Source organism: Pongo abelii, chromosome 5 (assembly GCF_028885655.2).
Source record: "Pongo abelii isolate AG06213 chromosome 5, NHGRI_mPonAbe1-v2.0_pri, whole genome shotgun sequence".
In the NCBI taxonomy this organism is placed as follows: domain Eukaryota; kingdom Metazoa; phylum Chordata; class Mammalia; order Primates; family Hominidae; genus Pongo; species Pongo abelii.
This window is the reverse complement of record NC_071990.2, coordinates 26209583-26234668: the sequence shown is the minus strand read 5'-3', so window position 1 is coordinate 26234668 and position 25086 is coordinate 26209583. Positions and strand designations below refer to the sequence as shown.

General features: G+C 40.2%; 2 protein-coding genes and 1 long non-coding RNA gene across 6 annotated transcripts; 2 read left to right on the top strand and 1 right to left on the bottom strand.

Moving 5' to 3' along the window:
- Window positions 1-746: 746 nt before the first annotated feature.
- Window positions 747-16019, bottom strand: LOC100438976 (histone H2A type 1-C). 3 transcript variants are annotated; one of them, XR_010140408.1, is made up of 2 exons: window positions 13191-15057; window positions 747-1811 (listed from the first exon to the last, which is right to left on the bottom strand). XR_010140408.1 is itself a non-coding variant. In XM_002816516.6 (2 exons), exon 1 carries the CDS (start codon window positions 15578-15580, stop codon window positions 15188-15190), a length of 393 nt encoding a protein of 130 aa, XP_002816562.1. In that variant the 5' UTR covers window positions 15581-16019; the 3' UTR covers window positions 747-1811; window positions 15064-15187. The 3 variants fall into 3 exon arrangements, 2 of the variants coding, with proteins under 2 accessions (XP_002816562.1, XP_054413285.1); XM_002816516.6 differs by lacking the exon at window positions 13191-15057 and adding an exon at window positions 15064-16019; XM_054557310.2 differs by lacking the exons at window positions 747-1811; window positions 13191-15057 and adding exons at window positions 7662-12097; window positions 15064-15683.
- LOC129059906 (uncharacterized) lies at window positions 2610-13187 on the top strand. Its single transcript, XR_008526087.2, has 4 exons — window positions 2610-2730; window positions 5665-5940; window positions 7702-7818; window positions 13015-13187. It is a non-coding gene; the product is annotated as an uncharacterized LOC129059906 (long non-coding RNA).
- HIST1H2BC (histone cluster 1, H2bc) lies at window positions 15887-24867 on the top strand. 2 transcript variants are annotated; one of them, NM_001132699.1, is given in 2 exon segments: window positions 15887-16297; window positions 24617-24867. In NM_001132699.1, a coding segment is annotated over 1 exon segment (381 nt). In that variant the 5' UTR covers window positions 15887-15907; the 3' UTR covers window positions 16289-16297; window positions 24617-24867.
- Window positions 24868-25086: the final 219 nt, after the last annotated feature.

The following is a 25086-nucleotide window of genomic DNA, read 5'->3' as shown; positions in this document are numbered from 1 at the left end:
TGTAGACACACAAAACCCACTTTTTATAGGTTTATTGTATAGGCATTTTTGTTTTTTTTGAGACAGGGTCTCGCTCTTGCCCAGAGCTGGAGCGCAGTGCTGCAATCATGGCTCACTGCAGCCTTGACCTCCAGGGCTGAAACAATCCTCTCACTCCAGCCCCAGAGTAGCTGAGACCAGAAGTGCAGGCCCACTAAGCACAGTTAAATTTTACATATTTTGTAGAGATGGGGTTTCGCCATGTTGTCCAGGCTGGTCTCGAAATCCTGGGTTCAAGCCATCTGCCCAGCTTGGCTTCCCCAAATGCTAGGATTACTGGCCTAAGCTACAGAACCTGGCAAGGTACTTCTTAAGAATAAATTGGGTGTTCCCTTCTTCCAACTCAGCCTATGATATTAAGGTGGCTCTCTTGCCAGCTCCTGAAAATTCAGGGCCAGAATTGAAATTTCCATCCAGATTAGGCCTCATGAATTCATCAGCCATTTCTCGAGTGCCAGGCAGCGTCAGGCACCATGCTGGGACCTGGGAATACAGCAGTGGACCATACAGGCCCTTAGCCACCAATACACACAGATTTTGTAAGAGTAACAGTCAGTCTTAAAACCAGACCTTGACTGCAGATGAAAAAGGAGGCAAAAGACAGCAGGCAGGTCAGGAGGATGTGTTTCCTAATCATTATGCAAGAAAGGAAGGAAATGGCAATTTAACCAGCGAGGTGTCCTAGGCAGAAAATTAATGACACATGCTTTCCTCTCCCTTTGCGTTACCTTTTATTACCTCATGCCAGGCTGGAATTTGGGAAATCTGTTTTTATTACAATGTATACATTATACATTAAATAAGATTATGTACATTACAAATACAATTATTTCAAAATTAAGAAATTACACATAGTACAATTAAAATTAAATTTGAAAATAAAATAATTTTATTTGTGCTGTTCTTTAGAGCACCAAACAATTCATACACATGATCTTCATTCTCATAGCCACTTAAGCTAAGTATTACGTCCATTTTAGAGGTGAAGAAATTAAGGTTTAAAATAACTAATTTGGTGATGGCCACATAGTTTTTAAGAACCTTGAGTCTAGCCCAAGAGTGACTGGAATTTTAAGTTCACTTACCACCATACCAGCAGAATAGCAGAGCAATTTCAATTTTGCAGTAAATCAGGGTTAATCATCCCAGAACTGTTTGATAGCAAAAGACTAAAACAACTCAAGTGCCTACCAACAGTGGACAGGTTACATAAAATATAATGCATTTGCATAATGCAGTACATGCAACTGTGTACAGGAAGCTCTGTATGTTCTCATAGGGAAAGTTCTCCAAGATAGATTGCTATGAAAAGGGCAAGTGCAGAAAAGTGTATACAGTCTGCTACCTGACAAGAATGAAAAAAGTGAAGAAAACACGTATCATTCATTATTGACTGATATCAGCAGGAATGAATACTGGGCAGATACACAAGAAAAAGAAAAGTGATCACCTGGGTAAGTTGAGGGATGGATTCTTTATATATATCTCTTTACTTCAAGTAGTTTGAACCCTGTGAACGTAATACTTATTTAAAAAATTAAACACATTTTGTATTCAGAAGAACTTCCCCTCAATAATATTCTTTCTCTTCATTTTACCCTCCTTATCTCCCCACACATGATGTAGAATGTTTTTAATAAAACAATCTGTGGATGCAGAATCAATCAGTAATGTAGGAATCAGTAATGCCATCCATCCACTTATTCCTTACAACTGGTAAGTTTGGCAGGCACTCAGGATCCTGGCATCTCTCTGAAATAAGCTTTTGCAACCTAAGAGAGAGAGAAGAAAAAGTAAATATATCTGGAAACCTCCTTCTTGGCCTTCCTTACACATACAGAAAAACTTACAGATCCTTTTCTTCATGAGCTAGCTTCTTTACAGGTACCACAGCCCTTCTCAATTCCTCAAATAACTCCCCGTGGTGTAAAAGGACCTATCCAGACTAGACACTCCAGTTTGCTCTTCAGATAGGGTTGCTAGATTTGGCACATTAAAAATACCAAATGTCCAGTTAAATCTGAATTTCAAATACACAGCATATATATATATATTTTAATGTATAGGATGTCTCATGTAATATTTGGGTGGGCAGTGAGGGGCATACTTAAGCAATTATTTGTTGCCTGTTTGAAATTCAAATATAATTGGGTGTCCTGTATTTTGTATGGTAAATTTATCCTCTGATTCCACTTGGAGGAAGCTAGTTAAGTGCACTTGATCTTATTAGCCCAGGGGCACAAAAAGTACCTAGCCCAGTGCAATCCAATAGAATTTTCTGTGATGATAGACATGTTCTATGTCTGTGTATCCAATACAGTAAACACCAGCAACTTGAAATGTGGTGAGACTGAGGAAACTGAATTTTTGACTTAATTATTTAAATTTAAAATATCACATGTGGCTAATGGCTACTGTATCAGAGAACAAAGCTCTAAAAAGAGTAATGTATCTGCCTTCAATTTAGCAACTGGGATTTAAGATCCAGTGATGGTTAAAATGATACGTAACTCAGGAATACACTCCTAAGTCTCTGTAGCTTAGATAGTGACTACTCCGTTTCTGCACAAACATGTTTTGCTGTCAACATAATCATTCTGGGTTTTTTTCCCTGTATTTACTGAAGATTTATTATATGGAAAGGATGTGAAGGGCCAGGGTACATGCAGATGTGAAGGTAAAGGGTACAAGGTAAGGTAAAATTCTCCAACAAACTTATCCTAGCAGGTACGAGTGTTAACTGAATAATCTCAGCATTAGAACATAAAAGCTGGGGTCGGGCACAGTGGCTGAGGCCTGTTAATCCCAGCAATTTGGGAGGCCTAGGCAGGCGGATCACTTGAGGCCTGGTGTTACAGACCAGCCTGGCCAACATCTGAAACTCCATCTTTACTAAAAATACAAAAACTAGCCAGGTGTGGCAGCATGCACCTGTAATCCTAGCTACTTGGGAGGCTGAGGCAGGAGAATCGCTTGAACCCGGGAGGCAGAGATTGCAGTGAGCTGAGATCGCACCACTGCACTCCAGCCTGGGCAACAGAGCTAGACTCTGTCAAGAAAGAAAGGAAGGAAGGGAGGGAGGGAGGGAGGGAGGAAGGAAGGAAGGAAGGAAGGAAGGAAGGAGGGAAGGAAAATAAAAACTGGGAGGTTCCATTATCACAAAGTAAACATTAAGTGGATGAAACAGCACAAATTTGATCACACACACCAGCTGTGTGACCATTTTCTTTCCATGATTTTAAGCAAACATCTATTAACCCTAGACCCAGAGCATATTAAAGAGAATTATTTTATGCATGATGCCAGCTAGTAGAGAACAGGCCCTTAAAAGAATTAACAATCTAGACAACTTAGAATTATCAGTATACATGATGTCTGGAGAGGTTAGTGCAGAAACTGGGAAAATGGTAAGAGTGTGGAAAACAAATGGGGTGTAATTCTAAACTTCACAGTTTTCCTGGTGGCTGGGTAAGGTGAGCAGGTAATGTATTAACAATGATTTATAGATAGACATTTTTATAGAGAAATTCAGATAATCACACTCTGTGCAGTGAAACAGCTTTCTGGGCTAAAAAATATCTATTCTCTGGTTTATTTACCAGATACTTGCGTTCCCACTAAGTGTCAGGCCCTCTGCTAGATAGATGCTGGGACATAACTGTGAATGAATAGACCAGGTCCCTACTTTGTGGAGCTAGGTTTAATGGAAAGAGGCAAACAACAAGGAATCTGATAAATAAAACTTCAAAATGCATTTAAAAGAATCTAAATAGGATGAGTGATAGAACATAATTTGAGGTGGGAAATGGAGAAAGCTTACTTTTTTCTCTCTTTATACTTTAAAAAAAATATACTTGCTCATTTTAACAGTTCACACAGAGATGTTTATAAAGGTTTACCTCTCCTCACTCCATTCTATTAGGTTGGTACAAAAGTAATTGCAGTTTTTGCCAGTGAAAGTAATGGTAAGAACCACAATTACTTTTGCACCAACTTAGTTTCAGCTCTCTGAGATAATTAATGTGATACGTTTTCTTCCATATGGTTCTCTATTTACTCTCATCAGTTGTGTGTGTGATTTTGTTTCACCGGATTATTGTTTTGGGTAGCCGCGTTAACATTCCATAGTATAAATGGATGTCTCACTATGTCAACAGTATTCTTATTTATAGTTATTTAAATGTTTTACATGTATAATTAGTTTTTTTTTTTTTCTCATTACAGTTTTAAGTAGTTTTTTTGTTTTGTTTTGGGATGGAGTCTCACTCTGTTGCCCAGGCTGGAGTGGTGCAATCTCGGCTCACTGTAACCTCTGCCTCTTGGGTTCAAGCTATTCTCCTGCCTCAGCCTACCAAGTAGCTGGGATTACAGGCATGTGCCACCATGCATGGCTAATTGTTGTATTTTTAGTAGAGATAGGTTTTAACCATGTTGGCCAGGCGGGTCTCAAATCCCTGACCTCAAGTGATCCACCCGCCTCAGCCTCCCAAAATGCTAGGATTACAGGCATGAGCCACCATGCCCGACCTCTTGTGACAGTTTTGAAAGAGTCCTTACATATGTAACCTTACCTAGTGGGGCCTTTATTCTAGATTGTCGACACTCTTCCTTTCCAAATGTCTATTAATACAATTTAATAGACATTGCCAGGAAAAGTTATGAAAAATTTTATGACAATGGCAATTCTTCCTCATCCTTTGCAGTCCTGAGTATACTGGCTTTAGTGGTTGTCTATTCATAGGTAAGAAATGGTATCCCAGGCTGGGCGCAGTGGCTCACACCTGTAATCCCAGCACTTTGGGAGCCTGAAGTGGGTGGATCATCTGAGGTCAGGAGGAGTTCGACACCAGCCTGGCCAACATGGTGAAACCCCATCTATACTAATAATACAAAAATTAGGCCAGGTGCAGTGGTTCACGCCTGTAATCACAGCACTTTGGGAGGCTGAGGCGGGCGGATCATGAGGTCAAGAGACCGAGACCATCCTGGCCAACCAACATGGTAAAACCCCATCTCTAATAAAAATACAAAAATTAGCTGAGTGTGGTAGCAGGCGCCTGTAGTCCCAGCTACTCGGGAGGCTGAGGCAGGAGAATCGCTTGAACCCAGGGGGTGGAGGTTGCAGTGAGCTGAGATTGCTTCACTGCACTCCAGCCTGGACAGCTGAGCAAGACTCTGTCTCAAAAAAAAAATGGTATCTCTTTGTTGTATTAATATGCATAATTTTGAATTACTAGGAAGGTCTTGTTTTTCATATGTATTGGCCATGTGAATTTAATACATGATATAAAATACCATTTAATCATTTTTTATATTATGCTGTTTGCCTTTTTACTAACATTTTGCAGTTTGTCCTTGTAAATTGAGGTTACTAACCCCATATGTTTTAGAAATCCTTTATCCCAAATTTATTGCTCTTTCCACAACTCTCTTTACATATATTCTGTCTTAAACCAGTTTTGGACCTATCTAGTCTGTGTCCTTTCCTATATGGCTTTTGTGTTTCCTCCTCACTTAGTAATGACACCCTCCCACCACCATTTCCAAACACACACACACACACAAATTAGGTATAAAAAGGGTCTCCTAAAATGTCATCTGATATTTGTTATTTCATATTCTCAGATTTTTAATCCATTTAGGTAGGTCTATTTTAGACAGCCTTGTCTGAAACAGAGCTGAGACCTGATGAGTGAAAATGAGATCACTAGAAGAAAAATCAAACAGGCATTTCAGAGATTGAGGCCAAGAAGGTAAATGACCAGAGCTTAGCTGTCTTAAATGAGCAGAGCTTAGCTGCTTGATGGGAAAAGAGACCAGCGTGGCTGGAACAGCAAAGGAGAACAGCAGAAGACGTGAACAGAGGCCAGAGGTGGTCACTGAGTGGGCCCTCAAGTCATGGTAAGGAGTATGGAGAATGAATTATTGCATGTATTGAATATGTAGGTGACGTAACTCACAAATACTTTGGATTTGTAGAGATGAAGGAAATGTAGCAAGTGACACTCTTATGTTGATTTGAGTAAATGGTAGTGTCAGTTATTGAACTGCGGAGAACTGGAAGGGATAACAGGCGTAAGGAGCACATTTATTTCTGTGTCTTGGAAGTGTTTAAGGTGAAAGACCTATTAGAGTTCTAAATGGAGATGTCAAGTGAAAATGTGGCTACACACATTTGCATTTCAGAAAAAAGGTCAGGCTGGAGATGTAAAATTGGAAGTTTACTGCATATAGATAGTCTTTGGAACCATAGTATTGATGAAACCATTAATGAGACAGAACAAAGACTAGGAACCAGAGCCAAGCTCCAAGTTTCTAAAATTTAGAGCACAGTACAGTCTGGTCATTTCGAGGTGAATACTTAATGACAGAACAATTTGCTGAAGTGTAAATTTAGAGCCCTACACTTTTAGCTCTGATTATTAACGAACACAAGAAAGAATGGATATAGTTATCTGCCTGGTGTCTGTGAAATAATTTAAGCCAGGAAGAGATCCTCACCAGAAACTGACTATGCTGGCAACTTGGATCTTAGACTTCCAGCCTGCAGAATTGTTAGAAAATAAATGTCTATCATTTAAGCCACCAGTCTGTAGTATTTTGTTATGGCAGCCCAAGCTGACTAAGGTTTTGGTACCCAGGCGTGGGATACTGCAACAACAAATACCTAAACATGGGGAAGTGGCTTTGGAAATTGGTGATGGGTAAAGGCTGGAAGAGTTTGAGGTTCATACTAGAAAAAGCCAATTGCGAAGGGACTATTGATAGAAATATGGACATTAAAGGCAATTCTGGCAAAGGCTCAGAAAGGAAGAGAGCTGGAGAGAAAGCTTCCATTTTCATAGAAACTTAGATTTATAACGATCATGAATAGAATATTAAATATGTTGGTTAAAATATGGACATTAGGCCAGGCGTGGTGGCTCACACCTGGAATCTCAGAACTTTGGGAAGCTGAGGGCACAGATCACGAGGTCGGGAGTTTGAGACCAGCCTGGCCAATATGGCGAAACCCCGTCTCTACTAAAAATACAAAAGTTAGCTGGGCATGGTGATACGCTTCTGTGGTCCCAGCTACTCGGGAGGCTGAGGCTGAAGAATCGCTTAAACCGGGGGGTGGAGGTTGCAGTGAGCCAAGATCACACCACTGCACTCCAGCCTGGGAGACAGAGCAAGACTCCGTCCCCCTCCACAAAAAAAAAAAAAAAAAATATATATATATATATATATGTATGTATGTATATATACATATATATGGACATTAAAGTCAACTCTAGTGAGGTCTCAGATGAAAATGAGGGAATAGTTATTGGAAACTGTAGAAATCGCTGTTCTTGTTATAATGTGTCAAGAACTTTGCTGAATTACGCTCTAGTGTTTACTGGAAAGAACTTATAAACAGTAAAACTGGATATTTACCAGAAGAGATGTCTAAGCAAAGTATTGAAGGTGGGATTTAGGTCCTCCTTATTGCTTATAGTAAAATGTGAGAGGAAAGAGCCGAAATAAAGAAGGAATTTTTAAGCAAAACACAATCAGAACTTGGAGATTTGGGATAGATTTCTCAATCTATATTGTAAAAATTGAGAAAGCTTTTCTTGAAGAGGTATGGTTGAACAATCTTTTCTTTTTCTTTTTTTTTTTTTTTTTTTTTTGAGACAGGGTCTGGCTATGTCATCCAGGCTGGAGTGCAGTGGCACAATCTCAGTTCAGTGCAAACTTTGCCTTCAGGCTCAAGCAATCCTCCCACCTCAGCCTCCTAAGCAGCTGGGACTACAGGTATGCACCACCACACCCTGGCTAATTTTTTGTTGTTGTTTATAGAGATGGGGTTTTGACATGTTGCCTTGGCTGGTCTCTAACTCCTGAGCTCAAGTGATCTGCCCTCCTCAGTCTCCCAAAGTGTTGGGATTACAGGTGTGAAACATTGAGCCTAGCCTGAACAATCATTTGATAAAGAGATAATGGGTGTGACCCAAGGATTTAATCAGCCATCTCAGCAGAAGCCAGGAAGAGAGATGGGATTATTCCAGCAGAGACACTGCCAATTTGAACTAAAGTAGGCAGAGAAAACAGAAAGGAACAAAGGAAGGTTGTCAACTTTTTGAATTCTATAGAACAGGATCATAAAGCTACCTGGCTGTCAATGTGTACTATTCTTTAAGAAAAGGAGACTGACCCACCAAAGGCAACTTACGAGATCACTAGGGCTGACTCTTGTTTTTTCTTGAGGCAGTCTCACTGTCACCCAGGCTGTAGGGCAGTGGTGTGATCTCAGCTCACTGCAATCTCCACCTCTCAGGTTCAAGGGATTCTCTTGCCTTAGACTCCCGAGTAGCTGGGATTACAGGCCCTAAATCTATAGCCTCCCAAGTAGCGGGCCTGCCACCATGCCCAGCTAATTTTTGTATTTTTAGTAGAGATGGGGTTTCACTATGTTGGCCAGGCTAGTCTGGAACTCCTGACCTCAAGTGATCCATTCTCATCGGCCTCTCCAAGTGCTGGGATTACAGGCAGGAGCCACAAGGGCTGCCACTTTGATCTCAGACTCAGAGAGTACAGGTGGGATAGGGTGGGGGTGGAACATGTAGTCAAGGCTGACTCTACCTGAGTTTCAAAGATGCCCTGCAGAACTGTGTGGGAGAGTCTCTCACAGATGGCTGCCTGGGTGGGACCCCACCAAACTGAAAGACTGAGACTTCAGGCAGGGCAGATGGAGTAGGCCAACCACAGAGCCAGAGGTGATACTGAGACACCACTGGGCCTGGAAGTCAGGGCATCAAGCCAAAGAAGGTTTTTCTTAAGAGCTAACAGAATTTGCCTTGCCAGGTTTTGGACTTGATTAGGACACATTACACCTTCCTTCTTTCCTATTTCTCCATTTTCTAATGGGAATGTCTATTATGCCTGTTTCACCATTGTACCTTAGAAGCACGTAACATTTCTGGTTTCACACGTTCAAAGCTGGAAAGGAATTTTGTCTCTGGATGAATCACACATTGAGTCTCACCCATAACCTGATTTAGATGACTTTTTAGATGACACTTTGAACTTTAGAATTGATGCTAGAATGAGTTAAGACTTTCAGGGGGCTGTTGGAATGGAATAATTTTTTTTTTTTTTTTTGAGACGGAGTCTAGCTCTGTCGTCCAGACTGGAGTGCAGTGGCGCCATCTCGGCTCACTGCAAGCTCCGCCTCCCAGGTTTATGCCATTCTCATGTCTCAGCCTCCAGAGTAGCTGGGACTACAGGCGCCCGCCACCACGCCCAGCTAATTTTTTTTTATTTTAGTAGAGATGGGGTTTCACCGTGTTAGCCAGAATGGTCTCCATCTCTTGACCTTGTGATCCGCCCGCCTTGGCTTCCCAAAGTGCTGGGATTACAGGCATGAGCCACCGTGCCCGGCCGGGATGGAATAAATTTATCTCGTATGGGAGAAGGACATACATTTTGGCAGGTCAGGGACAGAATATTATGGACTAAACTGTGTCCCCCAAAATTCATTTATTAAAACCCTAAACCCCAGTGTGACTGTATTTGGAGATAGGGCCTTTAGGGGGTACATAAAACTAAAGATCATAGGATAGGGCCCTAATCCCATTGGGGATGGTGTCCTTACAGAAGATGAGACACTTAAGAGCTCACTCTCCACTCAGGCACCAAGGAAACACCATATAAACACACAGTGAGATGGCAGCCATCTGTAAGCCAGGAACATATTCTCACCATAAACTATGTTGGCACCTTGATCTTAAACTTCCAGGCTCCAAAACTGTGAGAAAACGAATTTCTGTTCCAAGCCTCTTAGATATGGAAAAAAGATCCCGTTGTTTAAACCATCCAGTCTCTGGTATTTTGTTATGGCAGCCTGAGTAGGCTAAGACAATGAAGGATGTGGTAAAACTTTACGTCCCAACCACATACCAAAGAGGCTGGAATTTAGCACACTTTCTTCTTTCAACTATAGGCAATGTGCACAAGTTCTAAATCCTAAGACATGTTGGTTCCTTTACTCTGCCCAAACTACAACTCAAATAAACAACTGTAATATAATAACATCCAGTGAAGTTCTGACATTTTTTCAACATGAGTACACTAATTCAATGCCAGATAATTCATTTTATTTTGAAATCTACATGCCATATTTCCAATTTCTGTTGAAGGTGCAATGGTTATATTTATTCTTTTTAATATAGATTTATCAGGCTGGGCGCGGTGGCTCACACCTGTAATCTTAGCACTTTGAGAGGCTGAGATGGGCATATCACCTGAGGTCAGGAGTTTGAGACCTGGCTGGCCAACATGGTGAAACCCTGTCTCTACTATAAATATAAAAATTAGCTGGGCGTGGTGGTGCACGCCTGTAGTCCCAGTTACTAGGGAGGCTGAGGTAGGAGAATTGCTTGAACCTGGGAGCAGGAGGTTGCAATGAGTAGAAATCGCACCAGTACACTCCAGCCTGGATGACAGAGCAAAATAATAAATAAATAAATTAATTAAATAGATATATCAGTTTATCAATAATATAGTTTTCTTTTCTAGATGTAAATATAGGTAATGACTGTCCTTTAGTACATTTTCTCACGATGCTCCTCTTACTTGGTTTGGTACAATATTAAGTATTGAAATAAAAGAGAATCCTGTCGCTACATATGAACACTTATTCCATTTACTCATCTCCAATATGCATGGGAAATTCTCAAATTGCTAATAATCTTGTAACACACATGCATTATATTTAACAGGAATATATAAATTTATAATTATAACTTAGGATCAACAAACCTTTAGAAGGTTTGTATTTAACCTTAAAATATAATTTTTAAAAATTGGTTATAAAATTTCTAATACTTTCTTTTTTGTGACCTCAAGGGGAAAATATAATTCTTATAAAAAAGAGTTCAAATGATTTACTGAATACAAAAAGTGAATAGAGATGATGAATGAATTAAAGGAAAGGATATTGCTACATAGATTTGGAAATTTAAAAACGGAAATTACAATTGCTGATTTTGTGTTAAACTGATCCGCTTTGTTCAGGATACCTTATGTACCAAAAAATGATTTTATCTCAGCCTCACATCTCAGTAAATTCCTGAGATAAACTTTTGTCCCTGGTGCCCAGGTGCCTTTGGTAGTTGGAGACCTCTAGGTTTAGCATCCTCATCCAGTCGCCCCAATTTAAATAGTCCTCCCCAGGGCCATTCAGGCAAGGTAGATGAAAACTTGCTCAACAGTTGGAATCCAGTTGAAGCTACCGACATTCATTGCTCAATAGATAATTTTCCCCAGAAGTAACTAGGACTTTTGGATACAATAGTGGCATTTCAAAGTAGAAGGTAAAGTATTTTGGAGATAAGGAGACAGGACAGAGCTACAAGGAATGTCCTTTGCTTAGGGACTAGGGTCTTAGCAGTACCTCTTAGGTAAGAACTGGTTAACTGGCACCTTCTGTGTCTCTGAAGCTCCCAGAACAAACTGCCAATGCAATTTGGATTTTCGGAATATATTTTCTTTTTTGTTGTTGTTGTTATTTTTGTTTGTTTTGTTTTTTTTTTTGAGACAGTCTCACTCTGTTGCCCAGGCTGGAGTGCTGGAATGCAGTGGTGCCATCTCGGCTCACTGCAACCTCCCCCTCCTATATTCAAGTGATTCTCTTGCCTCAGCCTCCCAAGTAGCTGGGACTACAGGCGTGCACTAGCAGGCCCAGCTAATTTTTGTGTTTTTTAGTAGAGATGGGATTGGTTTTTTTTGAGACGGAGCTTCACTTTGTTGCCCAGGCTGGAGTGCAGTGGCACGATCTCGGCTCACTACAACCTCCACCTCGCGGGTTCCAGTGATTCTTCTGCCTCAGTTTCCTGAGTAGCTGGGACTACAGGCGCCTACAAGTGAACACCGCCATGCCTGACTAATTTGTGTAGTTTTATTAGAGACGGGGTTTCGCCATGTTGGCCAGGCTGGTCTCAAACTCCTGACCTCAGGTGATCTACCCACCTCAGCCTCCCTAAGTGCTGGGATTACAGATGTGAGACACCAGACCAGCCTCAGAAGACATTTTCTATTGGAAAGAGAAAACACTATTAGCAACCTATGAGTCTAATGTTTAATACTTAATGTCTTCCTTAGTAATAAACCAACTCTCTAGAACAAAGTGCTTCCTGGCTGCCTAGTCATTGATTCATTCAGTTCAACATTTTCTCAATGCCCAATAACCAAGTGTCTCTTGTATGCCAAGTTCTATGCTGATTATCGGTACTTGAGTAAGAGAGGGTCTACATCTTAAGTATTGCTTAAGATGAAAGCCTCTAGGTTAACAAACTTAACACAATGTATCATTCACTACTAAATAGACCAAATACAAAATCTTGTTATTGGAGCCCAGAGAGAAGAATTGAAATTCAAGTTTTCTCTCTTCTTTTCTCACTCACCACAGTAAGTCAGTTGCACCAAGTCTTGTAGCTCTTTACTGAGCCATCTTTTCACCTGTCTCCTTGTTTTATTTGCCACACCCTAAATAAAAATTGTACTGGCTTTTTTTTTCCTGGGTTTACAGTGTTAATACATTGCCAAAATTTACCTCTTCATGTAGATTCCCTGGGGAAAATTACCTTTCCTCCTTCCCTTAAATTCTTCAGAGGTTAGAAAGCCATTAGTAACATTCTGGTATGTGGACAAAGTTTACCCATTATGTACGGATGTTTTACTCTTCCTATTTTTCTGACAATAATCTCTTAAGGAGGTGTGGTTACAGAATAGCCAGCTGTTATAAGTACTGTTTTCTTGGCCTTGGAACTTAGACAAGCTCTTTAAGCTGTTTCTTAGTTTGCTCATCTCAAAATTCAGAATAAGGATAAAACCTATCTCTTAAATTTTTGGATTAAGTGAATTAACATACTGGAAGCTCATGAAATGTGCCTGGCACACAGTAGTGCCCAATAAACCATCTCTCTTATTCAGCCTGTTTTCTGATTTCAGAATCTACACTTGCTGAGCCAGGTTCTTTTCAAGGTGAGCAAAAGCATACAAGGAAGAGATGGAGGCAGGGAGAGATTAAGCGCTAGGCCAAGGTCACTCACCGATTGGGAGCTGGAATCAAAGGCAATTTGGCCTGTGAATAAAAAGGATTCCAAGGCACATAAGGCAATTCTAACCTTAGGATCCAAGTTCTCGGACATACAGGAAATGCTGGAGGGGGGGTGGAAATCCGGTCTTCTCAGCCACGTGAAACCAGACCTTCAAATCTGATGATTCTCAGCCTAGCTGCCCATTAGAATCGTTGTAATTTAAAAATACCCTCAGAAAATTCTAATATGTGGCTATCAAAGGTGATCATTTGCTTTGATGCCACTTTGTTTTCACCCAAATGGGACATCCAACCCTTTTCCTTTGAGGGTAGTGGTAGGGAAAGGAGGGGGTGGAGGGAGGGAAGAACAGAAAAGGCTGGATCCGCTCTGAGCCGGTGTCAGTATCTGGGAAGTGGGAGGCGCATCAGCAGTAAACAGCTTCTGCTTGGATTATCATCTCCTGCCACACACTCGATTTGAAGGCTCCAAACGAAACAATGCAAAATGCTTCAGTTGAGTTCCAGAAGCGTTAGACTAAACGACTGGGTCTGTTTGGCCAGTCTGAGCAGCTGGGCGCTGATGCGTAGGCAAGACTTAGCCCGCCTAGACTTTCCTGCCCACTTAATTCCGATCAAAGCGGAAACCGGCCGGGCGCGGTGGCTAACGCCTGTAATCCCAGCACTTTGGTAGGCAGAGACCGGCGGATCACCTGAGGTCAGGAGTTCGAGACCAGCCCGGCTAACCTGGTGAAACTCCGTTTCTACTGGTGGCGGGCGCCTGTAATCCCATCTACTAGGGAGGCTGAGGCTGAGGCAAGAGTTGTCTGAACCCGGGAGGCGGAGTTTTCATGCTGTGAGCGAGATCGCGCCACTGCATTCCAGCTTGGACAACAAAAGCAAAACTCCGTTTCAAAAAAGCAAGCAAACAAACAAAAAAACGCAGAAACCGAGATCCGGAAGAAAACCTAGGCGAGATTCACAGAATCCAGGAAAATAGGTCTCTAGAAATTTGTCCATGGTCCCAGATCTCCATTTCTTGCGGGTGGGGCAGCTGTTACCAGATCCCTAGAAGCAAAGGTTTTCTTTTTTGGGGACGGTGTCTCACTGTTGCCCAGGCCGGAGGGCAGTGGCACGATCTCAGCTTACTACAACCTCCGCTTCTCCCAGGCTCAAGCGACTCTCCTGCGTCAGCCTCAAGAGTAGCTGGGATTACAAGGTATGTGCCACCATGCCCGACTTATTTTTTTTATTATTTTTTTTTAGTAGAGAAGTGTTTCACCATGTTGGCCAGGCTAGTGTCGAACTCGTGACCTCAGGTCATCAGCCCCCTCGGCCTCCCAAAGTGCTAGGATTAGAGGGTTAAGCAGAAAGCAAAGGTTTTTGAGTGGCCACAGGCCCCATTCTATTTCCTTTTCTGCCTGTAATAGCAACCTGTACGCTTGAGCCTCTTAAAATACAAAAGTAAGTTGCCTGTCAGGCATCGTTCTAGACTAGGGACATTAGTCTGTTTTTTACAGACACCTTTCAACTCTCTGGTTAACTTTTAGATAATATACTCTGCACTTTAGCAGGAATGGAACCTGTAAGTCTCACAGAATTAGGAAAGTGAGGCTGCCTACAGCCTAAATTGAGAAAGAAGTAGACGGGGGACTAGTCGGAGGACCGAACAAGGTTACCAACACGTTAGAGTTTTGCCTTCAGTTTACATTTTTAAACTAATCAGAACAAAGTTTTTTAGATCCAGAGGCATCCTTGCATGTAAACTACTGTTAGGCACTAACTGTGGTCGATCTTACAAAACGTTAACTAGAATATTTCGTTAGAGTATGATAGTACGTGCGAACATTAGATCCATAACTGACCTATTACATACAAACAGACCAACCTTTAGTAACAGCGCTCCCCAAAAAATCGAAAAGCAGGAATACACTTTGCTCCAGGTTGGCATAAAATTAACTTACCTTAGTTCCTTTTTTCCTTCTACCTACAAGCAGTGAGGTTAGCTCTTCCTTTGAAACGGTAGGGGGGCTCTGAAAAGAGCCTTTGGGTTTGATAGCGTTTCCGGGAGCTCAGATGCCTGTCAAATCACTTGCCCTTGGCCTTGTGGTGACTCTCGGTCTTCTTAGGCAAAAGCACGGCCTGGATGTTAGGAAGGACGCCGCCCTGAGCAATTGTCACCCGGCCTAGCAGTTTGTTGAGCTCCTCGTCGTTGCGGATGGCTAGCTGTAAGTGGCGCGGGATGATGCGGGTCTTTTTGTTGTCGCGAGCCGCGTTGCCGGCCAGCTCCAGGATCTCGGCGGTCAGGTACTCCAACACCGCCGCCAGGTACACCGGCGCGCCTGCCCCAACCCGCTCTGCGTAGTTGCCTTTGCGGAGCAGGCGGTGCACTCGGCCCACCGGGAACTGGAGACCAGCGCGAGAAGAGCGGGATTTCGCTTTAGCGCGAGCTTTGCCTCCTTGCTTACCACGTCCAGACATTGCAATCAGACAAAATTACCAAAACCAGCTGCCAGAGCTCACGAGAAAACAAACAAAATCGAGAAATATGTAAAACATGGCTGCTTTTATAGGTAGTTCCTGGGGAGTAAATCCGACTTTTTGATTGGTCGATAATAAATGCTAGTCAGGTAGCCAATAGAAAAGCTGTACTTTCATACCTTATTTGCATAGCTCTGCCCACGGATGACAACTCTGCAGTTTGTCTTCCAATTAACTAAGAGGTACTCTCCATCCCTCATTAGCATAAAAGCCCTATAAGTAGCAGAAATCCGCTCTTTACTTCCGACACATTTGTGGTGTTTTAAGATGCCTGAGCCAGCCAAGTCTGCTCCCGCCCCGAAGAAGGGCTCCAAGAAGGCGGTGACCAAGGCGCAGAAGAAAGATGGCAAGAAGCGCAAGCGCAGCCGCAAGGAGAGTTACTCTGTGTACGTGTACAAGGTGCTGAAGCAGGTCCATCCAGACACTGGCATTTCTTCCAAGGCTATGGGCATCATGAATTCTTTCGTTAACGACATATTTGAGCGCATCGCGGGCGAGGCTTCCCGCCTGGCGCATTACAACAAGCGCTCGACCATCACTTCCAGGGAGATCCAGACGGCCGTGCGCCTGCTGCTTCCCGGAGAGCTGGCCAAGCACGCCGTGTCGGAGGGCACCAAGGCCGTCACCAAGTACACCAGCTCCAAGTAAACTTTCCAAGTAAGCGTCTTAACACCTAACCCCAAAGGCTCTTTTAAGAGCCACCCACATACCCACTAAAAGAGCTGTGGCCAGGCGCCAAATTTTATTTGGCGGCGGAAGGGTATTAGAAGGTACGGATTGGAGAGGGATAGTGACAAGTATTGCGTCTTAGAGACAAAGGGGCCTGAACCCGGAAGAAGCTAGCCATTAAAAGTCGGTTTGGGGTCAATTAGTTGTGCTTAAATTTAAAATGGAGACAAGCGGCCATTTTGCTAACTCGGCGTTCCCGGAAGAAACCTCAGGCTTGCTTAGGTTTTGTACCCAGCTGTCTGTCCCTGTCTACGTCGCCGGGATCAATGGTTGCCGTAATGTCATAATTTCGCCACCAGCTTCTAGCCAATAGGCTGTCCTGTCATTTTTAATATTAACCAATCGAGGGAAAGCTGGTTTGAGACTGATTTACATAGCGGACCGGAGTGAGAACCTGGGCAGTAACTGCCTAAGGAAGGACACCCCCTCCTCTGTCTTCGTGGCGCACACCTTCGTAGTATACTGAAGGCTGAGTCTCCTGGGTTTCCAACTGCCCCGGTAGTACAGTTTTTTAATCTAATGCGTCAGTTTTGATAACAAGACTAAGGCAGTACAGAACTAAAGATGTAAGCACTGCGCCAGATGTTGCTTCATACATCTTATTCTATTCAACTGGTTTATTCAAGATTCAAATCAAATCAAATTTCACTTGAATCCCAGTGCTCAGTCAGCCATAAATGGTGTGTTGCCTGATTGAAACTTAAAATCTCCGTAGAGGGCTTGTAACATGCAGAAAAGTTTGAAAGTTGCTTTGGGAGAAGCCAACTCTAAACTGCTGGGTAAATTGACAAGCCTTCGAACACTGAACTGAAGGCCAGTAAGGACTAGGCGTTGGGTGGGAGAATGAAGAGGAGACGCCATTAAACTTAGCACATACACTGTGTCTCCTAGAGGACCTTCCCTTCCTAGACAACTGCAGGCCGCATTATGGCCTGGGAAATTCCACATTCCCTTAAGTATTTTACTCATGGTCTTTTGCAGGCAAAGATTTTAAGATGAAGGGTTAGTAGTCTTACCTATCTTTTTATTCAAGTCTAGAACACGTTTTTAGCACCTAGAAGTGAAGTTTGCTTTCTTCATTAAAAACCGGGAATATACAATAAATAAAATTAGTGTTAAAGCAGATTTTTCCAAATTTAAATACCATGTAATTTAGGTTACAGTTATTTAACATAACGACTGTGTGATCTTAAATCTGCAATTTCTTTCACACCTGGAAAATAAACTAAGGCCCGTCTTTGGTGCCAGACAAGGCCTTATAGTTGAACACTGCTGTGCAATCACAGGAGGCATAACTTATCTGAGAAATTCTGATGAGAAATGAAATTTCCGGAGTCCCCCACAAGTAAATTTTTTTTTTCTTTTTTTTTTTTTGAGACGAAGTTTCTTGTTTCCCAGGCTGGAGTGCAATGGCGCGATCTTGGCTCACAGCAACCTCCGCCTCCCGGGTTCAAGCCATTCTCCTGCCTCAGCCTCTGGAGTAGCTGGGATTACAGGCATGCGCCACCACACCCTGGCTAATTTTGTATTTTTAGTAGAGACGAGGTTTCTCCATATTGGTCAGGCTGGTCTGGAACTCCGGACATCAGGTGATCCGCCCGCCTTGGCCTCCCAAAGTCCTGGGATTGCAGGCGTGAGCCACCGCGCCGGGCCTAAATGTTTTTTTTTTCTATGCCTCTAATGGACCTGGTTAAAGACTTATTCCCATTCAGACTGACTGCTCTCCTACCTGCCAACTAACTAATCAATGTAACCAAAATCTGCAAACAAAATTCAGTATTCTTTCCCCGCCTTTTCCCCTTTCTCTTACATAAATTATGTTTTTGCCTGTGTTAGATGAAATAATTCTGTTGCTTGTTCTCTCTTCTGTACAAGTACCCAGTAAGCAAATTATTAACTTCTTGGTCATTTATTTCTGAATTTGCCACCAAGAAAGTGTTTATGTGAGTCATACAATAAGAACAAACAGAAATGTGTGTCTTGGAAACAGCTTGTCTATCCCTGGACCCTTTGAGTTTTCTGCTCTCCTTCCTTTGGCTTTTGCATGCTGAAAGTTTATCGTCCGCGTTTGTTTCTTGTTTTGGTTATTCTAATTGGACTTGGCCGATTGGTTGCATATTGGTAGCAGTAGTAGAATTTGAATTCTGGTTTTCTGGTCACATCATTAAGTGATTAGTCAGTGGAGAGGACAGGAAATCCGGTTTATTTATTAACCTTTTTTGGGGGTGTTTTTGTTTGAAGATGTTGATATTCTCTGTGAGGACACAGGGTTAGAGTTGGTGTTTTTTTTTCTGACTTCACATGGGATTTGATGTTTTGTGCTTGTATGCCTCTTTCCACCTTCCAAAACTTGTCTTTTTTGAGTCCAAATAGTTGTCGATATCTGCAAAACCAGTATTCCTGTGTTAAGATGATATAAATATAAAATGGCTGCCCTGTTATAACTTTTGACTTTAAGAAAGTGTTAGGACTAACGGGAGACAAAAAGGAAATCAAGGAAACCGAATGTCTGGTCTCAATAACTGCTATGCCAGAGGCTCTACAGCTTATTATTAATTTTAGTAATTTCACATTATTGCCCCTTCAGGTTCTTTAAGTAAGGTTAGAGGACAGAAGAAACATAATGTTGTTACAAATTGGACTATTGAGTCAGGAAAAAAAAAGAGTGCTTTCAATATCTGAATAAAACAAAGATTTAATATTTTCTAAAACTTAATGAGTTTATTGTAAGGGATGTGATGCTGGAAACTAGAATTTTCTACTAAATTGAGAATCAGAGAATTATTCATATTCTCGGCAGTGGTGCCATCTGAGGGACCTCTGATCTTAATTAGATACTTTTATTTCTTTAACTGATCAACATGCTAAATAGATAACCTATGGCTCTGTTTTTACCCACTTTAAATTCTGTTCTATTAGCACGGTTAGCTTTTCTGATTGGCAATAAGATTGAGACTATCTTTTTTTTTTTTTGAGACAGAATTTTGCTCTGCGGCCCAGGGTGGGGTGCAGTGGCACAATCTCGGCTCACTGCAACCTCTGCCTCCAGGGTTCTAGCGATTCTCCTGCCTCAGCCTCCCCAGTAGCTGGGATTACAGGCGCACCACCACGCCCGGTTAATTTTTGCATTTTTAGTAGAGATGGGGTTTCGCCATGTTGGCCAAACTGGTCTTGAACTCAGGAGATCCACTTCGGCCTCCCAAAGTGATGAGATTACAGGTGTGAGCCACCGTGCCCAGAAAAGACTATCTTATTTTATGAATTTAAATAATTGTGAAATTATCCACTTAAGGGAATTAATAAATTATAATGTAATCTTAAATTTTAGTTGGCTTACATAAAGACTTAAAATACATCAATTTAAATAAAAACTCATTTGTCTAAAAAAAATCAAAAATTTTCCTTGTGCTTTAAATGTGCTACCTCTTTAAGTTGTAATTAAGAGAAAAAAAGTTTAACTGTGAGTTTCATTACTGGTCTTAGTTAACAGCTTAAAGTATTTTGTAAAAAAAAATACTTCACAATTTTTAAATAACTTAAAAATATTAATACCTCTTTTATTAGGTTTTTTTATAGGGAAAATATATAATACATCTAATCAAGATTATTTTTTGGACAAATTGGCTTAATAATTTCATTTTAAAAATGGCTTCTTCTTTATTCTTATAATGTAAAAATAATATTAGCATAATATTATAGTATACACAAGTTTAGGGTTCATGTTCTAGAAAACAAAAACAAAAGCTAATTTAATCTGAATTTACTAAATTTCTTCCACTATTTGTACTGGTTACATGAGTTAACATCACTTTATTTATAATTTTAAAATTGTAAATTATTCATTGAACCAAATTAAATCATAATAGATAGTCATTTTAAAAAATGGAATTAAATTTTATGTTACTAATTATAAGGATTCAATGTGTGAGCTTAAGTACTGAGTTCACAATATATGATAACTTTAAGAATTTAGGTGAATATTATTAAATTGAGTAAATTAATGCTCAATCTTTGGATACCTGGACAATTTCTGAATTGGAGGGTACAAAATACAAATCACAAGAAACAGTGTAGTTTATGCAAATAACATTCTTACACAGTTTAGAATAACCATTGATAAATAGATAAGAGAACATATGATTTCCTTAGAATAGATACTGTTGCTTTTGCCACCTTAGATTTGTAAATCACGTACTGTATACATGTGGGCCTAGAGGACCATGCAGGTTTTGGATGACTGCCTCTGTTTTCTTCATGCCTATGAGGGAACACAATTGCCTGCTTTGTTTAAGGGCTATGGTTAATCCAAACAGCTCTGACTCTATCAAGTACTATAGCTACAGAGAAACACAAGTAAGCATTCAAGATAATGACTACCTTGAGCCTTTACTTATTTAAAAAGTTGTTACTGTTTGTTAACGTGGTACATTCAATTTACTATGGATTGTCACTCTAAAATAAGACTTCAATCTTTTTCTTATTTTTATATAGCCATGATTTATATTCATATCTTAATGTAATAACCAATCTTCTCTGACAACATTATAACAATGCTGGAACCTCCATTTTCAGTACTTCAAACAAGAAATACTGCTTTTATACTTCAGAGCAGATGGATATGTGCTTCCCAGTGTAAACACATTTGGAATCTCACTGAGAAATACACTATCACTAAAAATACAGTTCTGAGATTCATTAAAAGACCTCCAGAATTCTGGAAATAGGAAGTTTCCTCTTCAAAGTCTACACATGAAGATGAGGTCTGAAATAGACAGCTTCTTCCTTCTTTTACCTGTGGTATTACTCTGTTTTGTCCTTTTCTCCATTATCTGTCTTTCCAGTGATGAAATTTTGATCTGGCCCTCCCAAGTATTAAAAAACAAGCAAATAAACAAATCTCAGTTATATTTTACTAAGATATTGGCATGCTAACTTTTTGCAGGTTTGTAACAAGGACCTTTATACCTTGACTAAAAGTTCCTAAATAAGAATATTTACTAGAAAATTTATTTCTGCCTATGGCCCACATTTGAGTCAAAATAATCAATTAGGAAAAATGAACTTGTTTAACTAAAGTTGACCAAACTGATCTTTGAGACCTATTCATCTAACTAAGACAAGCCAATTAAATTCTTGGAGACAATTTGTACTTTAAGGAATTCTTATAATATTTGTAATTACCCTCATAACTTTTTTTTTGCCCTACTTCTGTGCTTCTCTAATATGCAAATTATTAAATGTTGTTACAAAGCCATTGTCAAAAAAAAAAAAAAAAAAACTAAACAAACTCACATGGTTAGACTTGCTCCTTTATGAGATATTTTTACCAAAAATGGAGGAGTTGAAAAACTCTGGTGCCAGAAATCGTGAAGACATGGCCTACCTAACATGGAAATGTTGATTGTCAGTGGAAAATATTACACAGAGATAGCTACAGTGCTGCACAGCCAATCTTAAGTGTTTCTAGAGAATCACTAATTGTTTTCTTTTAACATTCTTGGTTTATACAAGAAGAGAGTATCCATACTAAACTCTTTTCTACTGAAAATAATGTGCAAACATAACATCCTATTCCTAGACAGTTTGTAGTTTTTTTCTCCCATTTCTATTTTATAAATCATCTTTTTAAAATACTTTGTTGAGTGAGATCAGTCCATTGCTTGATATACCTTGTGCACAAGTAAATAGTATGCCAAAAATTAAATGTCTTTCAGTCACAGTTTGACAAACTCAACTACCCTGAGCCTATAGAGTGGTAATAATTGCCCTACTCATAAAGATGGGGTGAAGATTAAATGAAATAGCACCTATAGAACACTAGTTTCAGACGTGGTATCATGCTAGTAAAATGGCTGCACAGCATTGCTCAATGATGACAAAAAGTGAAGCCTCTGGTGACAAACTCCAAGTTTGACTCCCACATCAGCGCATATCAGATGTGGGACTCTGAGGCAGGTCATTTAATCTCTCGGTACATTAGTATCCTTCTCTATACCTTTAGGGTGATGGTAACAGCACCTACCTTCTAGAAGTATGTGAAGATTAAAGATCCTTAATGCATGTAAACCACTGTGTTTACTGCTGTTTGACAAATTTTATTTATAACCATCTTTACACCCCTAAAAGGACTTGAAACAGCTTATGACTGAAGACTTTGGTAGGAGTTGGCCTTCCATAAATTATAAGAATTTCATAAATTATTTGATATAAAAATGCCAGTTGATCATAATGTGTTTACCGGGGTCCAACAGGTTGAGAAAAAATACACTTTTTTCCCCTGAATATATAAAATTAGCTCTCTAGGCATATTCCTAAGGACTTAAAGAATGATAACTATCATTTCTCTTAAATCTTCCAGATTTGGAAGGATATATATATTCAGCACATTGACAGACAATCCCAGTAGTCCTAAATTAAAAGACATTAAAAATTAGTGAAACTTTTCCTACCTTTAGCCTGTGTAATCCTGGATGACCAAGCATAAAATTAAATTGAGTAGAGTATACCACTGTAACATTTCCTGAAAGGTATTCTAGGCTCTGAGTAATTTCTTTGGGGTCTGAAGATCAGTTTGACATATCCTCAAGTACCATGAGTTCATTATAATTAAGATAAAGGGAGTAAATCTGGAGAATGAGCCACTTTCTTACTACTCCCTGACCTCAGTTCTTTTTTTCAGAGACAGGGTCTTGCTTTGTTGCCCAGGCTGCCAGGCTGGAGTGTAGTGGTGCAATCGCATCTCATTGTAACCTCCACCTTCTGGGCTGAAGCCATCCTCCTGCCTCAGCATCCTGAGTATCTGGAACCACAGCAGGTGCACACCACCATGCCAAGCTAATTTTTTAAAAAGTTTTTTGTAGAGATGGGGGTCTTACTATGTTGCCCAGGCTGGTCTCAAACTCCTGGGCTTAAGTGATGCTCCTGCCTCAGCCTCCCAAATTGTTGGGATTACTAGTGTGAGTCACTGTACCCCACCCCACCTCAGTTTTGAGGAGGAAAAAATATGTAATAATAATGGGACTTTGGTTTGCTGATTTAAAGATTCATGTAACCTTATCATCCAATGCGCAATTTGTAGAATAATTAATAGAGACATCTGGTCTCATGTTTCTACAGTTGCTCATGCCTTGATAGTAGATCTCCTTGCTGCTGGCTCAGAAGGGTAAAAGAGCAGAAATGATGGGGCTTTTCTCATTCTATGAGGAAATAGACCTATGTAGAGGAGGCTACCTGTGGTAAAACCTTATCGTCATCACTTAAAATTCTAGGCTTATTCTCTGACCATATCAAGTTTTCAAATGGTAAAAGAATTGGATTCAAGAGAAATATGAATAAACTTCTGTTTTCACTTCTCTCCCTCCTCTCTCCCCATTCTCCCTTCCTTTATTTTCTTGTCCTTAGTTTTCTTTTCACTTTTTTGTCTACTATTATTGGTCCAAACTCAGCTGTAGGCTAGCACAAAAAAAAATTGAAAATTAAAATGTGCCCCTTTTGTTGTTAGACTTGCTTAAACAATTGGGGTAATAAACCTTGGACACTAGATTTTAAAACACACACATTTGAGCTTCAGTGCACTGAAATAAATATATTTTTAACAATTAAAAAATAAAATTGCATGTTTAAAAAATCTGCAGAGACAATACACGTTCTGAGATCTTGAATGGAAGGAAAACTGCTAGCCTCAAGAGTGGATCAAAGATACTCAGCAGGCAACAGAGTAAGAGCATGTTGGAGGGTTTAGAGAGAGTGCTCAGGATTCTAGGCTCTAAAAATCAGACAGTCCCCACGGCCTGGCCTTTGTCGCTATATCTTCTTTATGAAAAACATTAAGTCTTTTTCCTCGCTGGACAAATTTTTATCCTTCAAGTTTAGATCAAATGGAACTTTAGGACACTGACTAGGTTACATTCACCTTTTAAGAGCATACAGAGATTCAAGGGCTAGAGGGTGTGGGTTTACTGCACAGGCTCACTATCCAACAGCTGTGCTACCTGGGAAACTTAACCTCTCTGTGCCTTAATTTCCTCATCTATAACGCAGGGAGAATGACAGTAGGTATCTCATAAGGTTGTTGGAACAACTAAATGCATTGGTATCTATTGTGTAAAGTGCTTAAAACACTGCCTGGCACAGAGCAAACATCCAATGAACTTTAGCCATCATCATCATTGTTCTCAGAGTCAAATACAATATCTCATATCTGATAAATTACAGAAGTGAATCAATCACTCTCTCTCTTTTCTCCAGGGGGAGACAACAGCTTTTAGACATATCTTTTCCAACAGTCGTCACTGCTGGACACTGTTTCATCTTGCAAATAAACCAATGAAAATGAGTGATCCTAGAAGAAGATAAATGGAGATATTTTGAACAATCAAAGAAGGACAAATGAACACCTGGCTAAGAAAAATTAGCTCTTTTTTTCTATGCATAAAACTATTAAAATGTTCTTCATAGAAATTTATGACACGAGAAACATAAAGACAAAATTAAAATAACTCCTAGTATCTCCTGTTCTTTTTATATGTATATCATATATACTCATATTCATATATACATATATCTCACATCATGTATCATATATAAAATAAATTTAGGTGTCATATGATATATATTTAGATAAATATACTTAGAAACTTTTTTATGGATATATAATTTATGGATGTATTGATAATTATGTATTTGTTATTGACTACTTCAATTGATTCCCATTTTTA

What these genes read in the sequence shown, in the direction of transcription:
- LOC100438976 (XM_002816516.6), bottom strand. Translation starts at nt 15,580, where the DNA reads ATGTCTGGACGTGGTAAGCAAGGAGGCAAAGCTCGCGCTAAAGCGAAA.
- HIST1H2BC (XM_054556852.2), top strand. Translation starts at nt 15,908, where the DNA reads ATGCCTGAGCCAGCCAAGTCTGCTCCCGCCCCGAAGAAGGGCTCCAAG.